The 19,873-nt window shown below is 53.7% G+C and overlaps 1 protein-coding gene across 15 annotated transcripts in view; it reads right to left on the bottom strand.

Moving 5' to 3' along the window:
- The window catches only part of BCOR (BCL6 corepressor), a 125,543-nt gene that overhangs the window by 25,043 nt on the left and 80,627 nt on the right, over nucleotides 1-19,873 (bottom strand). For 14 of the 15 annotated variants that reach the window (XM_004064010.5, XM_004064012.5, XM_004064011.5 and 11 more), the window contains exons 2-3: nucleotides 1,552-1,677; nucleotides 130-208 (exon numbers count right to left, since the gene is read on the bottom strand). In XM_004064010.5, coding sequence (XP_004064058.1) covers nucleotides 130-208; nucleotides 1,552-1,637 — 165 coding nt within the window. In that variant the 5' untranslated portion in view covers nucleotides 1,638-1,677. Of the gene's footprint in view, nucleotides 1-129; nucleotides 209-1,551; nucleotides 1,678-13,781; nucleotides 14,192-19,873 lie in introns of those variants that run through there. The other variant, XM_055376419.2, reaches the window with a different exon arrangement.

The raw sequence follows: 19,873 nt of genomic DNA on the forward strand, positions 1-19,873 counted from the left end.
AACTCAGCCCTGCTCTGAACTGCCACCCCTACCCCATTCCCCACCCTTTAAGGGCATGCAAATTAATACGATTGATTACAGATCACTGATATGCAGATATGGCATCAACAGAAGCTATTAATCTCTTACCACGTTGTGGTTCAAGGGATTCTCTTCCCTCAGTTCCAGTCTGGCTTTTGAAGCGTCACCATCATTTACAAGGATTTTCCTATTTAAAAAGATATACCAACTTCATGAAAGCATTCCTCACTGAATCCATCTTTCACAGATCTCCCCAGAACAGACCAGTTTCTACTAACCCAATTTTTAAAACTGTCCTTAACCCTCCGCCCCCACCAGCTGTCAATGGCCCATATTGAAAGTTGCCCCCAAATGGTGATTCAACTTGACCAGGAAAAACAAAGGAAACGCAAAGCTTTCATGTGTGAGGACATGAATCACAAATATGATGTCCCCAAGGTAGGTAAGCCAGAAATTAAGCACAACCACTTCTCCCTCGAGATTTTTTTCTCTAGAGGCCAAGTAGGCCAATCGGAGCTCGGCTGTCCCAGCCAACCCTTATAAACTCTCCTGGAGGGTAGACATGAAGTGGTAACACAGCCAAATACCAAAGGGGGCTGGAAGGCTGGTCGTGTCATCAACCACTTCCGTGTTACCCAGGAGGGCAGGCTTTCAAAACTTTTTCCAAAACAAAGTTAGGGACCATGTCCTATGAAACTGGTTTCCATGGTGATAAAAAAGCCATATTTGACTGCCTTTGTCAAAATGACAGGGGGATACACACTAGTATCATACAAATGTCAGCTGTTCCAGGCTGAAAAGGAAGCTGCACATCTGTGCCAGGCTGCTGCGGCTGCCCTGGGACTTGTTATCAGAGAGCATCGATAAAGAAAGTGCTTGGTGCCAACTTCCAAATCCCCAGGATAAAAATCGCTGACAAGCGGCAGAGGAAAAGTTTCCTCATTACCCCGAAGAGCAGCTTCAATCATCTACTGCTTAGCTGCCTCCACCCCACAACTCCAAAATTACTGATTAGGAAGCATAACAGAGCTGTCTGACGACCAAAAGCAGGCGCCAGTGGCCTCTGGGAACAGGCAGCAGAGGACAATGAGAGATCCTGGGCTTCAATGAAGGAAAACGGTGGCTCTCTCCCCATTTATTACTGAGCAAACTATTTGTTTTAAAAGCACATAGAATGCTGCTCCACCTGGGCCCACACTCCTGACATTTAGAGTTAAAGCAGTATATAGACTGGGATTAATTCTCCTTCATAAATATGAAATAATAAATTAAGGACGAAAGTGCACTGAAAGGCCGCTTTAGGGGCTAATCTTTTAAAGGGCGGCAATGCTTCACTGAGCCAGGTTGCCTGTTAAAACTGTAAATCAAGAGCGGCCTACTAGGCGGGAAGCTCTTTCTCTCCCACCCCTTTTGGGCCCACGGTGGCTGTGAGAAGGTGAGGGGGGCTTCAGCATGGGCGTGGGCTCCACTCAGGAGCGCGGGAAAGTGGCCCATGCTCCCCTCAGGCCCGGCCCAGGTGGGCGAATTCACCTGTCTTCGCTCGCCCCACACATGCGGACCCTCTCACTGTTCATCCAGCTGTGAACGTTCCCATACAGGGGGGTTGCTGAGAGCATGTCGTCTTCTGGGATGGCAGCTTTGCTTCAAGCGTCTAGTCTGTTAAAAGGAAAGAAAAAAAATCCCAGGAGGTTCAGTAAAGGAGAGCCAAACAGGGCGCTAGAGAAGGCCTCTTTCTAGGTGATCCATACAGGATGCAGATCGGGAAGGCAGGCTGTGCCTGCTGTCTACAGTGGTCTGGGAGCCAAGGACAGACACCTGACTCGAAGGGACAGCGGAGGGGCATGCAGCTTCCCTTGTAGGAGGTGCTGGGGCTGGGGAAGAAGTTTAATTCGAAACAGGTAGCCTCATCCAAGGCACAGAACACATCCAGGGCACACCACAGCACCCGCCCACTCCCTTTCCTCTGAAAGTGTACAGTGGTCATTCATTCTTGCCACTTGTTAAAGAAGGTAAAGAAGACTTGATTCAACAAGGGGAGGCTCTGACAATAGGTTCAGGGATGCTGCATCACTGGGAGGCACACAACTGATCTTTCCTGGGACCAAAAGGGTGCAAGAAGGGTGGAAGGCACCACAGTGAGGTGAGCGGCAGGTCCAGCTCTCAAACTACCTGCGTTTCTAGGGCTGAATTTCCAAGGCTGTCGTGTGTGCAACTTACAGATCGAGTGTGAAAAAGAGTCGGTGGGCTGGTGAGCCACCCCACCAGAGCCCTGGATTAGATTAAGCAGCTAACCCGGGTGGTTTTGCCTTGCCTGGAAGCTGCAGAGAGAGGCGGCTGAGTAATTCAATGACGCCTGCTCGCTGGGGACGAGAAATCATTAGCGAGCACAGAAGTCTTAGCAGCCCTGGCTGATGGGCTCCAAGCCGCTGGCACATGGGGAGCCAGCAGAAGCCACCCATTTTCCACGTTCCGGGAGCGGGAGGTTGCCAAGGCAGAGGAGCTCAGACCACCTCCCACACCCCTTTACCCCCTCTGCCCACCGCCCCCACCCACACCACATTCTAGTTTGCTGCATGAGTGAAGGGTCAGGACAAGCTGCATTTTATTAACAGGATTATCACGGCGCGTGATTTATCCTCGTGCAGGATTTTAATTGCTCTTTGGAGGTTGAGCCGTTTCTTTTGACTGCGCTTCAGCCCATATCCTGCTGTTAAATGCTGGGTTAATAAGTAGGGGAGCCTTTAATGCCTGGGACCGATGGCCCTCGGCAATTCCCTGCTCACAAACACATCTCAGTGTCCCTTGTCCAGACCGGCCATGGCATTTTTCCACGGGACCCAAACCTGGGTGTGAAATAATTGGTGTGCAGATCATCAGGGGAACTTTTTTATCCTCCCTCACACACCCACCCACACAGTTTCCGAAAGCCCAAATGTTCCCTAAGTCGACACATTTCCTTTGTTAGCAGGAAAAAATATGCAAATGCTTGCTTTTACACTTTAGCACACGGAGCAGACTGCCAGGTCGGTTGGGTTGGAGGCACCAGGTCCGGGGACTCTTCTGTGACAGTGACTGAGGGTGGGAGTTAAGGGGACACCTGGGGGATGGAATCCCAAAGCTGGTCTGTACTTTCTCATTTCTTTGTCCTAACTAGGTCTTTTGTCCACCAGCATCCCCCATGGGCCCCCATCCATAGAACAACGTCTGTTAACCAAAATCCACATGCAGCGACACATCACGTATAGTTAGAGCTCAACAATGAGGCTGGAAAAGAGGTAAAGGGCCCAAGAAAAAGGCAGAAATCTGCAGAGGCATCAGGCATGATGGGGTTCTGGAAAGCTATTTCCCTAGGAAGCGTCTCCAGACAGCGGCTCTTCCAGTGGACTAGCCACAGCGCCCCCAAAAGACCGACTCGGCTGTTGGGGAAGGTTCTATAAGGGTTCGTGGCCTTTTCTTCCATCTTGCAAATACACAAATCAAGTGGGGAAGGCCACCACTAGTGCTGGGCAGACCACAAGGCACATTCAATGCACTGGCAGTGTCCCCTCTCCGGCCCCTGCTGCCCTTTCTCACAAAAGGAAGACATTCTGGGTAGGATAATAGAGAAGGTGGAACATCATTCCCCGGTGCCAGTGTGTCCCGGTCATCGGGCTGCAGCAGTGGGACTGCACCATGCCAACCCCTCACTGTGCCATGATGAAATACAGAAATTACATCATGAGCCAAAGGGTCACTCAACCAAACCCCCAAGAAAAGGATGAGGGAAGAAGCGTGTGCCTAATGAACCTCAATCTTCTGGTGTCCCCATTCTTAAAAATTGGCCTCCCCTTTAAAAAAGCTGCCTCTGGCCAGGCACGATGGCTCACGCCTGTAATCCCAGAACTTTGGGAGGCCGAGGTGGGTGGATCACCTGAAGTCGGGAGTTTGAGACCAGCCTGACCAACAAGGAGAAACCCCATCTCTACTAAAAATACAAAATTAGCTGGGCGTGGTGGTGCGTGCCTGCAATCCCAGCTACTCGGGAGGCTGAGGCAGGAGAATCGCTGGAACCTGGGAGGTGGAGGTTGCGGTGAGCCGAGATCACACCATTGCACTCCAGCCTGGGCAACAAGAGCAAAACTCAAAAAACAAACAAACAAACAAAAAACCTGCCTCTTACCCACCTCCCTTAAGTAGACACCTTGTGCAAAGGACCTCCTGGCACCTTCTTGGGAAACAGAATCATTATACTGAGGCCCAGCCCCGAAAAGGCCAGCAGCTGCTTCCCTTCAAAGGGCCTTTCTTCAGCAAAGGCCACCTGGACTTAGCAGAAAGGTGACTGCGGTTTACAGGCACCTGGGCCTACTGGGTGCTTTCAAAGCATCTCCCCTTCTCCAGGGCTCCTCCTTTGGGGCTTTCCATATTAATGGCACACAGATAAATGATACCAGCCATCAGAACGAAGTGTTCTCAGATGCACAGGGTCAGATGGAGGGTTGAGGCTAGCAGAGCGGTTCACTGTCGTGTGTGTGTGTGTGTGTGTGTGTGTGTGTGTGTGTGTGTTTTGGGAGGGAAGGGGTGGAGGATGGGGCTGAACATAAAAGCAAAAGGGGGGAACACATTGTTGGATCCTGCTGTGGACTTACGCACACACGTGCACGCACGCACACGCGCACGCGCACGCGCACACACACACACACACACTTATAATCTTTAGCTGCCCCATGAACTTTTTGTGAACTGTTTAAAAGTGGAGGTCTGTTGAACAAACAGCGGCGCCACTGCCAGCCATAATTTCATTGCAACAAGCTAAAGACTTTTAACTCTTCGGGTTCCTGGCCAAAGATGGAGAGGAGTGGAAAGGGCCAATGAGCAATGGCCCTGGCTCACAGGAGGCCCTCCTCCTGGGTGACAAAGAGCAGTCCAAACCCACAAAAGCAGGGACCTCCTTTGCAAAGGCCATACGGCTCACACCAAGCCTCTACTGAAGAACAGGGGTCACCATTACCTACACCCCACCCTGGTTTCTCTGGCATGTACAACGAAGGGAACATTGGGGTAAGAAACAAAAAGAGACTGGGAGGCAAAGTATAGGGACATCAAACTTCTAGAAGCTGCTGTTGAAATAGCTGGGGCCTTTTTTACCTCTAAGGCCAAGTGCTTCGAAACTGATGTTGCTGACCCTTGGCAGCGGAACACTGTGGAGAGGGCAAATGACCTGATTTCAATGACAAACAGCGCCTCAGGGTGCTTTGCAGCTATAGATGAAGCTCGTTTGCTTTTATTTTTCAATGCCCACCTCCACCCCCCACTTCTTCCAAATGCAGGCTATGCTTCCAGAAGTGCCAAGATGTGTGAAGTCACTCATGAAAAGCACTTTACAAGCACCAACCTGTTCCACTGTGAGCTGCGAAGCTGCACCTTGGATCTGGGGTTTAACCCCTTTTTCTAGTAGTGGAGAGAAGTGGGTAAAGGTGCTGGATAGGGATGGAGAGGAAAGACAGCTGAGAAGAGGTCAGATGGGGAGGGTGTGGGTCTCTAAAGAACAGACTGGGAACTGTTCCAGCTGCCTGCAGGAACACCCAGGGCCAAGTGGAGAGACCTGGCTTGTGAGAAGCAGGCGTGAACACTGCATACTGCATGGTCTCCAGCTCTTAGCACCAAGGAAATGGAACGCATAGGAGAGCTTGGGTCACCCTGGACAGACTCTGAGTAGTCATTCGCTCTTCAGCCAAGGGTTATGATGAGAGCACCTGAGCTTGGCCCGGACACCGGGGAGAAGGCCTGATTGGCAGAAGGGGGGGGTCGAGGGACCAAGATCATAAGCCATCACTCCAACCTTGGCATCCCTGAGTAGGGACACACCCACCCTCTGTGAAAAGATGTGAGGGCAGACCACAGGTCCCAAGCCTTGGACCCTTTCCTTCCCCACCCCCAACCCTGGCCCCCTCCTGCACTAGGGCCACTTTCCACTGCCCCCACCCTTGAGGCACCGATCAGTTAAAAGTCTGCACATTACACTTGTCAAGTGGCACTGACAATTTGGAAAGCATGGCCACCAAACTAACTCTGCTCACGCCTCCCTGCTGTCCACACAGGCATTGAGGGTGGCCCATCTCGGGGTCTTTTCTTGGGATCTCTCTCACTAGGTTCCCCTTGCCCCCACCGGCAGCTATCCAGCAGTTAACAGCCAGAAGAACTGGAGAGGTTCGCAAGGGCTTCCAGCCCAGGTGGCCAGGCAGGCATTCCCAGCCAGTGTGCTGGGGTCCTCTGGCAGAGGACTGTTCAGGGGAGGGGTCTCGCTACTACATGGCTGGTTCTCTGTGGAGAACATGGTCACCACAGCCTCCCGGCTCCCACCCTCACTCACCGCGTGTCTCTGGGCAGGTGGCTGAACCTCTCCAACCTTGGTCCCCTCTGTAAATATTTGGCACTGTGTTTTCCAAAGGATTAAGCTGCACTATGGACTTGAGTTTTGCCTGGCAATAGCTGGTGCTGGCCACGTTTAACCCCGCTAAATAGTACCCGACTCCAATAAACATACTGTGTAATAAGCCCCAGAATCACAACACAGTTTCTTTGGGGCACTACCACCTCATCCTGCGGGGGAGGCTGAGGCAGCAACAGAGAGGGGATCAGAGCAGGGAGGGACCTTCAGCAGAATTGTGTAGATTTTACAGAAGCCCAAAGCTCACCACCCGCCAACCCTTCCTGGGGTTGCTCCAAACAGAGACTGCGTCACAGCAGCAGCGCTGTGCTCCGGGTGTCAAGGAAGGGAGGGGTGAAGAAGTTCCTATTTTAGGATGTGAGGGGTGGGGGTGGGGTGTGTGGGGGTGGGAGATGAGAAAAAAAGCTCTTCCGGATGTGCAGTGTGGGATGGGTCCTCTGGATCTGCTGCAGAGTAAGAGACCCCAAGGCTGCCCCCCAGGTCCCTGGGAGGCAAAACCGCAGGCTTCTAGGGGTGTGGTCGAGGGAGGTGGCTGGCCCGGTCCCAGCCCCTCCCGACCCCCTCCCCCGAGAGAGTTGGGGGTGAGGGAAGTGATCCAGCCGGCCCAGGTGCTGCCTCTTGGCACACTCCAAGCCACAGCCGTAGCCGTAGCCTGCACGGGCGTCCCCGCCCACACCTCCAAGTTTTGCATTAGTAAGGGGGAAGCGGAAGGGGAAACTCGCCGGCCCAGACCATTCCAGCACCCAGAACCTTCCCGGCCTCCTCCCGGGGCGTCGGGGTCTGAGCGGAGAGCCACCTGGGCTGGGAGTGAACTTGGCCCCGGCGAAGAAGAAAGGGGGAGGGGCGCCCCCTCCCCGGGCTGAGGCGCTTCAGCCCGGAGCGCGATCGGTCGGCAACAAAGGGATTTTCTCTCCCACCACACACACCCGTGCTGCTCGGGGCTCGCCCGCTCCTCCTCGCCGCTCCTCGGCGGAGGTCCCAGCGCGCGGGGCCGCACCACGGCACACACTCACGCCCTCGCGGCGCGCCCCCGCCAGGCCTTCCAGGAACTCCAGCAGCCTCCCCGGAGGCGGCCCGACCTCCCCAGTTCCCGACCCTAGGTAACCCCTCGGACCCTGCGGCCTGGCACGCTCTCCATGGTGCACCTTCCCAAGGCCCCGCCGCACCTTCTCTCCCCATCAACGAATCTGACGAAAAGAAACTTTGGGTGGGCGCAGGGAGAATCCGAGACCTCCCGGGAAACGCCGCCGAGCCCACCCGGGGAATGGGCACGGCAGACCCCTCCTCGCCATCGTTCTGGGTTCCCTTCCGATCATACTAGAGCGCTGCTCCTCTAGACGCTTCCCCTTACAAAGATGTGAGCCAAGCGTTGCCTACTGTAACGTGGGAGGGGTGCGAATCTCGGGCGTTGGGGTCCGGGGTGGAATCTGCAGGGGTTGACCCTGAGGGTCGCTGCCGAACCTGGATTGTCCGCTACACTCCCCTCCTCCAGGCAGAGCCCATGGCCCGGGGTCAGGTGCCCCCAACCTCTCTCTCACAGACCAACGGGGGACACTTGCCCGTCTCCCCGGATAATCTGTCCAGGCCACCCCACCGGCTTTTTGTTCTTTTCACTTTCCTTCATGGTTTTGCCACACGGGGAGTCAGGAAACCACGTGTGTATTCAAGAGAGGGCAAATTTAGAAACAGGTGTCCCTTCACAGGAGGCCACCCGGCAACAGAAACCCAAGTCAAAAGCCAGGAATCCTTCCTTACTCTCTTCCCTCCACGCAAAAAGAAACCACTTGCCCCCTTTGATCTAGTCCCTGCAGAACTGGGTCCCCACTTGGGAATCTACACAACCTGGGGGCAAATCCAGAATAAATGTTCCACACCATGCCTCCAAAGGCTGTGTCAATGAACTTTTGTTTCCACCAGGGCTTTGTAGGAGTAAAACACAAATGCCGTCGCCGCCACCCCCCCCACCACCACCACCACCGAAGGGAACAAGCTATACCGTAAGGCTAATAACAACAGCTATCATTAGTATACACAGGAAGCACAAAGGAACTTTTAATGCATAAAAGATGCGTAAAATGCAGGGGTCCTGCAATCTGCAAGCGAGTCTCTCACTGATTGTGTAGAGCCTGGGAGTTCCAGAAAGGCTGGGATGAGGGTCAGAGAAGGAGAGGGGCACCCACTTTCTTTACAAGGAACAATAGGAATCCCATGTCTGCTACTCAGTCATGGAACTCAGAGCACCCAAAACAAAGCCATGGAACAACTGTGGTATAGATGGGGGCCCATGAATTTTTGTAGCTGTTCAGGGCTTAATTACTCCTCCTTGATCCGTGGGACTAGACACGACACCGCCAAGGTTAAAATGCCCCGAACAGCGCCGAGCAGATGTGAGCGAGCTGGCAGACGCGCAAATGAGGCCTGCCTCGGAGCACGATAACAAGTGACTAATACATTGCATATCGTTGAAAGAAAATTATTTTTCTCTAATTTGCATTTGCTTGGGGGAAAAAAAGCCAACGCGAGTCCCTCCTCACATGCACAAGTCTAATCCTGGAAATACAGCCCGGCTGCTTTAAGAGAGCTGGAAGGAGGGAAAGACTGCCAGTGTTTTGGCGTTGCAGGCTTGTTTATCTTTCCGCCTTTCCTCCAAGGCGAAACTCGTTTTGCAAGCAACATTCCTACAGAAAATGGCACACGTCATAAAAAGAGACCAATTTATAGAACTGGCACCGAAGTTCATGTCTCACTCCAGAAGCATCTCCCAGCTCCCCATCGGAAACCCAACTAGATGTAGAAGTCCATGTTAAAACTTAGACAGTAGACTTAGGGAGGGGAGGTGCTGAGGGTTGGGGGGACAGGAGAGAATGAACTAGATTTGCAGATATCCTGTAGGCTGTACACTCAGAGACCAAAGTCAGCCCTAAATGATCTTCCAAAACCCAGGGAGGACCAGGCAGGTGCCAGGGCTTGGAAGGCTTCAACCTTGGGACTCATGGGGGAGAGGAGTGAATTTTTACACCCAGCTTGCCCCAGGACGGTCCAGAGGCAGGTCCACATTCTTGGCCATCCTAAGTCCACCTGCTTGGGCCAGCCATGAACCTCCAGGACTGGCCTAGTGGGTAACTGCCACCACCAACTGCTCTCCCTCCCACCCTGGCGCCTCTCTGCAGGGCCTGGCGGGGTACCAGGAACTCAAAGAAAGCCTGTTGCTGTGGGCATCTAGTTGATGAAGTCAGAGTAGGTGGTGCTGTGGGCAGGCTTCAGGACGACACCTTTGCGTGCTGCAGTTGAAGGCAAATGTGCTCTTGAAAACGGGAAGGCTTGGAAGAAAAGGTTAAGGGATGTGGGTAATCAAAAGCCAATCTGTCCTCCCTTCCCCCCAAAATACACCCCCCTTAGGGTACTGAACCTGCACACTTGCATTTCCAAGCTGGAAACAGTGTCGAGTGCACAGAACACAGCACCCGCCTGTCTCTAACTTGTCTGAATAACAGGGCCATTTCAGAGGGGAACAACGGCCTTCAGAGCCTCTGCAATTTCCAGAAAGCTTTCAGTTAATAACACATTCTTTCCAACAAGCTTACTTAGGGCTGAAAGTTATTTTCCCAAATCTTAAAAACTCTTGTCATAAACAGCTGAGGACCCAGTTCGACGGATCCTGGACAAACCCCACCAACACGGTGACTCTCACGGCCCCGTGGGCCTTCTCCTGCCACCTCTGCCTCACCACAAGTTCCCTAAACCACAACATACAAACCATCCTGCACTCCACCCCAATCCTGGGAAGTCATAAAGATGTGTGTTGGGGATGGAGGGCGGGTGTGCCGTGGAGCTTTCTCTCATCTGGGGATGCACTGGCCAGAAACTGGCCGCCACCTCTGCAGCTCGTCCATGGGCCTGCATAGTGCGCGCTTTGTGTAAGTGCTGAGGAGGCGCAGCGCTGCTCGCGCGCCAACAGCTGTCACATTATTTGCACTCGCTGTAAACAGCCTTCACATTCCCCCCTTACCACATAGTTAAAGCCAGACTAACAATCCACAGTTAGAGATCAAACCAACAACAGCAGCATTGTGTCTGCCTTTGCTGCCTTCACACCAAGCCCAGCAGCTGGCAGGTTTCTCCGGAACAAGGGACCCCTTCTCCCCCTACCCCTCCGGGATCCAGCCAAGGCTAGCCAAGGAAGCATGCGTTTGTCAGCGCTGTTTGTTAAAGCAAAAGAGCACCGCCATTTCGCAGAGATTTCCGTGTGGCTCATCAGCCCTCTCCGAGAGTTTACTCCTTCTGGAAGCTCGAGGAAACATCACGAGAATAAAGGTTATGGAGACTCGCAGGGTTGGTTTCCATGCTCAGCAAAGTGGGGTCTGGCCGGGCTGGGGCCGGGACAGGGAGGTCTGCCCCTCTCCATGCCATGTCACAGAGGCCAGACAGGTCTGCGCTTTCTGCAGCCTTCAGCGGAATGCCTCCTGTCTTTCGGAAATTGCCCAACTCACTGAATACTTACTGGCCACCCCACTGATCAAAATGTCTCCTTTATGATTTTTGGTTAAGTTGAACATTTCCATAATCGTCATTATTAGTGCAAATTACACGCCTAATCGGTCCTTAAATAGATTTTAATTAAATAAGCATACAAGGCTCATTTTATGACTTAAGAAAGGCATTACTTTTCGTTATAAACTTTCCACCAGGATATAGAATAACGATAGCAGACAAATACTTATTCTTTGAAAATCACCAATAACCGATGGGCAGAGTATCATGAAACATACCCTGTTTTACCCTCTGGAATCAAAGCTGAGACCAGACATATCACAGCTGTACAACTTTCCTCCTGGGATGGGAGAGAGGATTTCTTCCTCCAAAGCACTATGTCTGTCTTCCTTGTGGCCAGTAGAAATAAACCCCCGGTGCTGCTTTCCCTACCCATCTGATGAGATTTCTCTAGTTGATGTCCTCTAGCAACCACTCCTCCCCCACCTCCATCCATTTTCCACCCTTTCGCCTGCTTAGAGTCCTGGTGCAAAGCAGGCACGCTGTGCTTGTTAAATGCTGTGTAAAATGCTGTTAATAAAATAATAAATACAAAGGATGGAGGCTGCTGCTTCCACGGGTGTTTTGACTGGAAATGCCTTGGCACTTGTCATGTGTTTATGGGAGGGCAGACAACGCTAGGATTTACATAGTTTGGACATTTCTGTACTTCATTTATTCTTTCCTAAATGACGTAGGCCTCGAGCTATTTCAAGTTTGCATTTGTACAGAACTGTTAAATGCCTAGGAGTTTCTCCAATTAAACCAAGTTTAAAATCAGACCCAAAGCTGGAACATACACTCAGACTTGCCCAACTCCACCTTCAGCCTCGGTGGCTGGAGAAAACAAACAGATCCTCGAAAACAATCAGTCCTCGAGCTCCCCACCTTCACCCCCCCCTCCAGGAGGGCCCCTAGGGCAAAGGTTAAGGCGTCTCTAGATTCCAAGCCCCAGCCCAGGCTACACACTGAGGCAATCACTGCAGTAAGGCGCGTCTTGTCCATACACTACCTTTAAAATCGTGCGCTAAAATCGGGGGGAAACTGCTGGCCTGGTAAAACCCACTGTTCACAAAACAATGTCAGCAAAGGCTGTAAGGCATTCTTTAGAGAGGGACCAGGGATTCGTGCCTACTGAAGCTCTTTCAGCACAAAGGCTTTTAGGGGAAGAAGGGAAAAAGAGGGAGGAGGAGGGGGAGAGGAGGAGAGAAAGGGAGGGAGGGCTCCTGTTTCAGAGCAGGCATCCCCTGAGAGTCAAGAACCAAGTGTAGCTTCAATCAAACACTGACTTCCCCTCTGGGAGTCGAGTAGGAAACCTGATCACAGTAGCTTACTACCAGCCTGGATCCATACAGGTCTGGTTTTCTTCTCATGCTAGTAATTTTTTTAAATACATATCGATATAAAAGAAGCAATCCCTGGCAGACTTTATTGAAAACCACATTGAGCCCTCATAACATCCAGACTTAATCCCTACCAAACAAACCACAGCACCTCTGGCCTCTGCACCAGGCCACCCCCTCTCACCTCTTCCAACCAGGTCTTGCCCCTCTAGGCACCATGGTTCCCCCCTGAAATAATGCCAGGAAGCCTTGCTGAAGGGTACCTAGATGCCGGTTCTGAAATGAGTTCCTAACCATATAATGATCCCACTTGGGGGTGGAGGGGAGAAGCAAGTCTTTTCATATGGAATCCTTTAAAAGGCAGAATGCAAACTACGGTAACAAAGGGAAAGAGGAACCCAGGAAGGTGGACCTAGAATACCCTAGTAGGGGAGATTTAATCTGCATCCTTGGGTCCCAGGACACAGGCCTAGCAAGTCTCAGGGGGTCTCAGGGGCAGCAGGGAATGGAGGAGCAACCTATAGGAACATGACAAGTCAAAGCAATTATTCATCCTTGGGGCCTACTATGTGCCAAGCATTCTATTTAGATCCTAAAGGTGGATAATTATTCCCAGTCTTACAAATGAAAAAACTTACTGGGGCTCAAAGGCCATAAATAACTTGCCCCCAAGGTCACACAGCTAGTAAAAAATGGGCCACGGTCAAACTCAGTCCTGGAGTTGCGGAGAGGAGCCAATTATTGGTCTAATTGTGCCATTTGAAATCCTGATTTTCACGTACTGTCTCCTCTGAAAAGCTTCCTTAGGCCTTATGTACCCAAGAACGAGGTAAAGAGTGTTTAACACCTATGTTACTTGGTCTACAGTGAGCCGTGAACCCAGTTTCTCCTGTATCTAAGTCATCTCCTGGTCCACTCAAAGTCTTTCACCATTTCCCCCTACATCCTACAAATCTCCCTACACTGTTATACCCTGGTGTAAGGCCAATGCTCTCAACAAGCCTCCCCTTTCCCTTCCTCCAGTACCCCAGAATAGTCAGGGGTAGGTGGGTCGACTCCTTTCAGGTCTCTGGGAAAAGTGCTGACTACTGGTACTAGGAGCTAGGCTTGCCACCCCAGTTTCGCCACATAAAGCAATAAATCAAATTATCTAGATAGAGCAAAAGCCCTTTGGAGGGAGCTCCTCCATCTACCTTTCCTAGGATTTAAAGGAAAAACCTCAGGGAACAAAGTAGTGTGGGAGAGGGAATTAAGATGGAAGACGCCAGCAAGATGTTCTATTGGGCCACCCAGAGTCCCCCACAAAAGCACAAGCCGAGGGATAGGCTATCTTGTCCTTTCCCCAACCTTTCTTTACAGAAGCGGCCGGCAGCAAACCTCAGGGCCCAACATCCCCTCCCCACCCTATCCCCAATTTCCGGGTCTGCCCCAGGCTTTCAGATGCTCCGGGAACTACCTACACCCGCAGAGCCTGCCAAAGCCACCTCCGGCTCGGCTCGATGGGTACAGGCAGGGGTACCGGACACTCGGGCTTCCCGGCCCTGGACTGGTTACTCCTCCAGACGCTGAAGCTCCGGATGTGCGAAATGGCTCCGCAGTGCGACCGGGTGTGCAGGGGCCTCGGCGGCGGGAGGGACGGAGGGGAGACGGCGGCGCCGGGGCGCTCACCCCGCTAGCCAGCCGAGCACGCCCCCGCAGGCCGGCCACCCCTGGCTGCAGGCCAGCCCTCTGCAAGTGGCGTTCTTTCTCTTTTTTAAACTTTCCGGCCTTGGCGAACGGGCAGGGTTTCCAGCCCTCCCCGGCCCCCACCCAGTTCGGGGAGGGGCGGGGCTGGCCCTCCTAACCCCTCCGGGGAGGCGATTCCCCCCAGTCCCGGGCACCGCTAGACGGCGGCCAGGGCAGACGCCTTGCTCCACCCCACCCCACCCCCGCCTACTTTGGCCACCTGGAGAGGGCGGCTTCCCGAAGCGATCGCCGTCCAGCCAAGCCTGGGACCGCAGCGTCCGGGGAGGAACTCCCTACAGCGCCAACGGTCCTGGCCTGACCGCGGTGCGCTCTCTCCGAAAAGTCTAACGCTCCGGGAAGGGGGAGGGGAGAGAGAGCAAGGCGGGAAGGGGGGGACGGGCTGCTTTTATTTATTTTTTAACTCTTCAAATGCAAGAGGTTTTTGGTGTCCCTAGCACGACTGCGAGCGCCTGGCCAGGCAGAACAATAGAAATGGAGGGGGGACGCCGGAAATGGTGCTGGAAGACCCCTATAACCCTATAAACCTCTCCTCTCCCTCTAAGTTCCTATTAGCATTGAAAGATCCTAGTGACTTCAATGCAAAATTGTCTTTTTATAACTTTTTTCCTAAACACATTCCCCCTCCCCACATGAAATCACAAGGGCAAAGATCGCTCCCAAAGTTGTGACCTTCCGAGGCTCCAGGGCTTCTCACCTGCTCTGCCCCTGGCACCCTGACCTGAGTCAATCCCATCCCCCAACAGTTCCCCTGGTTTGCACCTAGACAATAAATTTAGTTTAATTTAGCTTCCGGTCTTTAATTTTAGCAGGTCTCCTTTTTGCATGCAAATCAATATGGCAATTACCATCTAAAAGCTCGCCCAGCCCCGGGTCAATGTAAATTGATCATTGTCCGCCTTCCACAAAATAACATCGGGAGTCTGTGGTGCATAATGAGATTATACTGGAAACTGTCTTTTAGATCACAAATTATCTTTTATGCTGTCAGGATCTTCTCCGAGTGGACTTCCCCGCTTCTCTAATCATGGAGAGCCGAGCCCGTGGGTGCCGGCTGTGGGAGACACAGCTCTAAAACAATGACGGAGTGAGGACCCCCGTTTCTGAGACCCTCGATTGTAAACACATGGAGGTGAGCTTGCGCCCCAAAAGGGACCCTTCTACAGAAATATCGCAGAAAGGCATCGTTAATGAACTCCACCCAACAAAAAGTAAGATATCCCTTCCTGATGAACACGTTGAGGGCAACCAGAGAAAGCCGTCGGGCAGGGCTGGAGACCAGTGGACGCCCCCGGCCAAGTGCGCGCGACGAACGCGGCTCGGCTACCACCCGGGCGGCTGGGGGGAGACCATTTACTCCCGCCCCGGCGGCTTCTCCTGGCTCTACCATCTAGGCCTCAGCAGCGCGTCCGGTTTTGCAAACAGACGGAATCCCGTCGGCCATAAACACTGGCAAAGAAGCCGGGGCGGGTCAGGGCCGGCCCAGGCCTCCCCACCCAGCTCTGGGCGAGGCCCCCACCGGGCCCGATCCAGAAGATGGGCTGGGGCACCGAGGCAATAAGGAGGCTCCTCTTGACCCGCAGCACTGCTTTCTCCCACCCATCGGCGGCCCCCGGGGCACGAGTGTGACCTCGGGGCCTAACAAAGGGCCTTGTGAGCTCCTTTCGGCCTCGGGCCGGAGGGAGAAGGGTGGGGCGGGGCGGCCGAGATGGACCCAGGAAGTTCCCCGCCCCGCCGCGCCTCTCCGGGTCCGCCGTCCTCGAGGAAACCACCGGGGTGGCATTGCCAGGGCTGCCCGCAGCTCCGGGGAACGTCCTGCGGGCTCCAAGCCTCCCGCCCAGCGCGACCGGACCCTGCCCCACTCGGCCCGGCGCGGGCCCCACCCAAGTGCGATCTTCCCAATAAAAGCTGGAATTCCCGGCTGGGCTTAGACAAAGAGGGACCGCAGCAAATCGACGCCGCGGGCAAGCCATACCCTAGCCGGAGTTTATGTGCGCGTCTGGGGTCACCGAGGCGCCTGCTAATCCACCCAACACAGGCTGTCCCTGCCACGGTCTCCTCCACAGAAAAAAAAAAAAAAAGAAAAGAAAGAAAGCATACCTCCCTTTTATTCCTCCCAGAGGCCGCACTTCTTCCTGTTCTCCTTCCCAGCCCACTGAGGCCCTGCTCCACCTTAGCAAATTGGACCCAAGCAGTGCAACAGCCATTCCTACTGACCACAAAGTGGAAAGCTACCCCTCTTGTGGCTACACGATCCAGCCACTCCAGGTCAGGAACTCAAAATCTCTTCAGAAAGGCTCCTACCTGCTCATCACCAACCCGCTGCCCACTCCACCTCACCCCTAGAAGGGAAAGAAACTATAACCAGAGATAGTCCTAGTTCACTGCACACCATCCATCCTTTAGGCTGCTAGCTTGGCCCTCAGTTTCCTTCAAGCCAAAGACACATTATTTCCCTGTGAATAAGTGTGTGAATGTGGTTGTGTGGCCCACTCTTCTGTACCCAAGTCGGTCTCACTCACTCGGCAGGAAAGTCTTCGTCAGGCATTGAGGAGTGTTTGTCATTCAGCCTGTGTATCTAAGCATGGATGTATGCATATGAATGCTTTTTGTGTTTCCAAGTGACCCTCTTCACACCTTTAAATGGGCTATTGTCTCTGGAACGCACTTACAGAAATTCTGCCCCAGTTTCCAGCTCAACAAAGTCTGGGATTTTTCTCTCAGAATATCGCTATACATCTCTGTATTTGCATACCCATGTTTACATTCCCCTTGGCCAGTTCTTTATCTCTTATGTATCTCTTGTTCCATTTGGGCAACGGAGCCCAAGTGTCTTGATTTGTCTCAGCACATGTCATTCAAGCGCACATCTTAATCTGAGCATTCCTACTACTTCCATTCTTTTTGCTTTGCCTATAATGTGGCTCTTTCCCAGGCCAGACCAATATGGGTTTGCAGTTTAAATGTAAACAGAGGATCCCTTAAGATCACAAACTCTTAAAGAAAGGAAGAGGAGGGAGGAGGAGACTGGAATGTTAGTAATGAGTTATTTATGTATAGGGTAACCCATCCGCCCATTTCAAGCTGAAGAAAGAACTAGATAAATGTCTGCAGAGGTGTATTAAAATTTTAGACCAATTTAATATTAGCCATATATATATACACACAAATGATGGATCTCATAACACATCAGTGTCCAACTCCTCTTTGGAGGCTGTCTCCTTGCACGTATCTAACTCCTCACAAGTTCCTGGTTAAAAGTATGTCTATTAATATAGAGACAACTCAAAGACCGCTTTGCTCTCTTCAGTGCATACCTGTACATGCTGGCGGGGCATTTCAGGCTCAGGTCCTTGGTCTGCAGCAGTCATGGTCAGAGGCCCCACCCGACTACAGCTATGTGCAGACCTTCCCGTCCTTGAACACCCGCATGAATTCTCTTTGGGAACATTGAGTCTACGTCTGTCTTCCAAACTCAGTTTTTAAAGTGAGGGTGTTCATTGTGTGTGTTCACAGCTCCCCGACTGAGAACTACCTGGTCAAACTAGATCATCTAGCAGCTGCGTTTGGTTTGTGGAAGAATCGAGCCCGATGCACCAAGATGTGACCGTGCACACATAAGAGAAAGGAAAACCCTAGGCCCAGACTCACAGCTCCTCCCCACTGCGAGCTACTCTGCCTCCAGGAATTTCCACTAGGCTCTTTGCCCCCCTTTCCCTATTACACTACCCAACCACGGCCTTTAAAGGGTTAAGAGAAACCCCCAAGGCCTTCCCTCCACCCAGCTCGCTGGGCCCGGAGGCTAGCTCGCTCACTCGCAGCTCACGGAGTCTGCTGCCGTCTCCGCGCCTCCCCCCCCTCCAGTCCTTCAGCCGGGAGGGAGCCTGCATGCCTGTCTAGACCGATCTATCACCGGCACACCAACAACACCCGCGAGAGCGAGGAGACCCTGCCCAGGTCCCCCGGCCCGCACGGTTCACGGCGGACAGAACCCGGGGAGCGTGACGGCGCCTGCGGGGTGGGGGTACAGGGCCCACAGGCACTGGCCGCTCCGAGCGCACCATGGGTCCTCTCCAGCTCCGGCCCCCCGCGCTCCCACCAGCCCGGCTGCCGGGGCACAGTCACAGCTCCGCGCGCTGGGCAGTCCTATTTTTATCTTGTCTAATCCTAAACTGGGCGGGGAGCACAGGCGTCGTGCTTAGAGAACAAGAGATAGGCGCGGGAGGCGGGGAGGAGCAGCCAGGCAGCGACGCGAGCGGGAGCGAGTTAAAGACACAGTGGAGGCGACCGCGGGCAGGAAGAAAGAGCGGGCTGCGCGGGCCTCGAGGCGCCGCACGCAACGCGCCGCCCCGCGAAGTTACACTCGCTTCCCCGCCGTCCCTCGCTACCGGCCCCTCCCCACTTCCCAGCGGCGCTCCCCGCAGCCTGGACAGCGAGGCCCCGGCCTGTGTGGGAGGCGGAGGCCAGGACGGCCCTGCAAAGGGCTGGAGAGAATCGCTAATGAGCTGTGCAGCCCATTGATCCGGAGAACACTTCCTAATTAACTCTCAGTCACCTACTGGTGACAGCGCCTCAAAGGACAGCGCTGGGGCCAACCGAGCCCCAGCCGCGACTTGCCGGCCGGGCGCCTGCTGCCCAAAACCCGCGCGCTCCCCTAAACACCCCAAGGCAATTGGTGTGCGTGGCGGTGTATACCCGCACACTGAAGGCCAGCCTCGGATTAAACCTGGATGGCATATTAATCATCGCCTTCCCCCCCCCACTCCGCTCTACGCGCTGAAACCGTGCCCAAAATAAACACGAAAACCAACACTGCAAAACCCACACCAGATAACAGGTCGAGAGTGGAGTGGGCAGGGTCGAGGAACGAGCGTATTCCCTAAGTGTCCACGTACAGGAATCTTTGAGGCTGACAATTAAAATGCCTTCCACGCAAGCAATTCTGTTGGCAAAACCGAACCCAACACTTCGTAAGGATTGATTTCGGCCCGCGGTGTCCGTTTCCAGTGCCACAGGAAGTGTCAGATGGCCAGAAATACCCAAGTCTGTCTGCACTCACCACCCACCACCTTCTGGGGTGGGCCATTTCCTCCTAGTCTTTACTCCCAGGCCATTTTAAGGATCTTTCTCCAAGAGACTACCCCAGAACCAAATACCACACTACTCCTCCTCTAGCGTCTTCTCAAAACGAAAAAAGGGGGGGGAAAACACAGCTAAAACCCCGAGCTGTCTAGTCTAGACGCAGCGAGGCTGTGCGAATACCTATTTGAAGCGCGTTGGTTTCTTTTTAAGGTTTGTTTCTAAATACACATAACCCTCCTCCTTCCTTCTTCGCTCTTCCATTCCCCCCACCCCCACCCTCCAGACGCCGGCGGCGCGCGCCCTGGCGCGCGGGCACTCACAGCCTCTAGCTGGAGATCGCGGACTTTCTGGAAAAGATTCATTAACAGCAAATTACGCCTCGCCCGGCCACGGCCTACACGCTGCCAGACTCGTCCGTCTCCGGGACCCCGGGAAGTGCCCACTCGAGCGTGCGAGCGGCGGGAAGCCCGCCGGGACCACGCGTGACTTCGGCCGCCCTACTCCACACACGGTGCCCCAAGGCTCTCTCCGTAAACAGCAGGCGCTCGTCACCGCCGCCGCGAGCCCCCGAGTTGGCGGAGGCTCTGCAGCGCAGCCGCCCGCCGGCTCCGAGCGCGGGCCCCGCGGCGCCTCGCCCTCCCCGCCTTGTCCGAGGATCTTGCCCCGGTGCGCAAGTTCCTCTTCGCCTGCAGCCTCCTTGCCACACGCCCTCCGAGTGGGACCAACT

Source organism: Gorilla gorilla, chromosome X (assembly GCF_029281585.2).
Source record: "Gorilla gorilla gorilla isolate KB3781 chromosome X, NHGRI_mGorGor1-v2.1_pri, whole genome shotgun sequence".
NCBI lineage: Eukaryota > Metazoa > Chordata > Mammalia > Primates > Hominidae > Gorilla > Gorilla gorilla.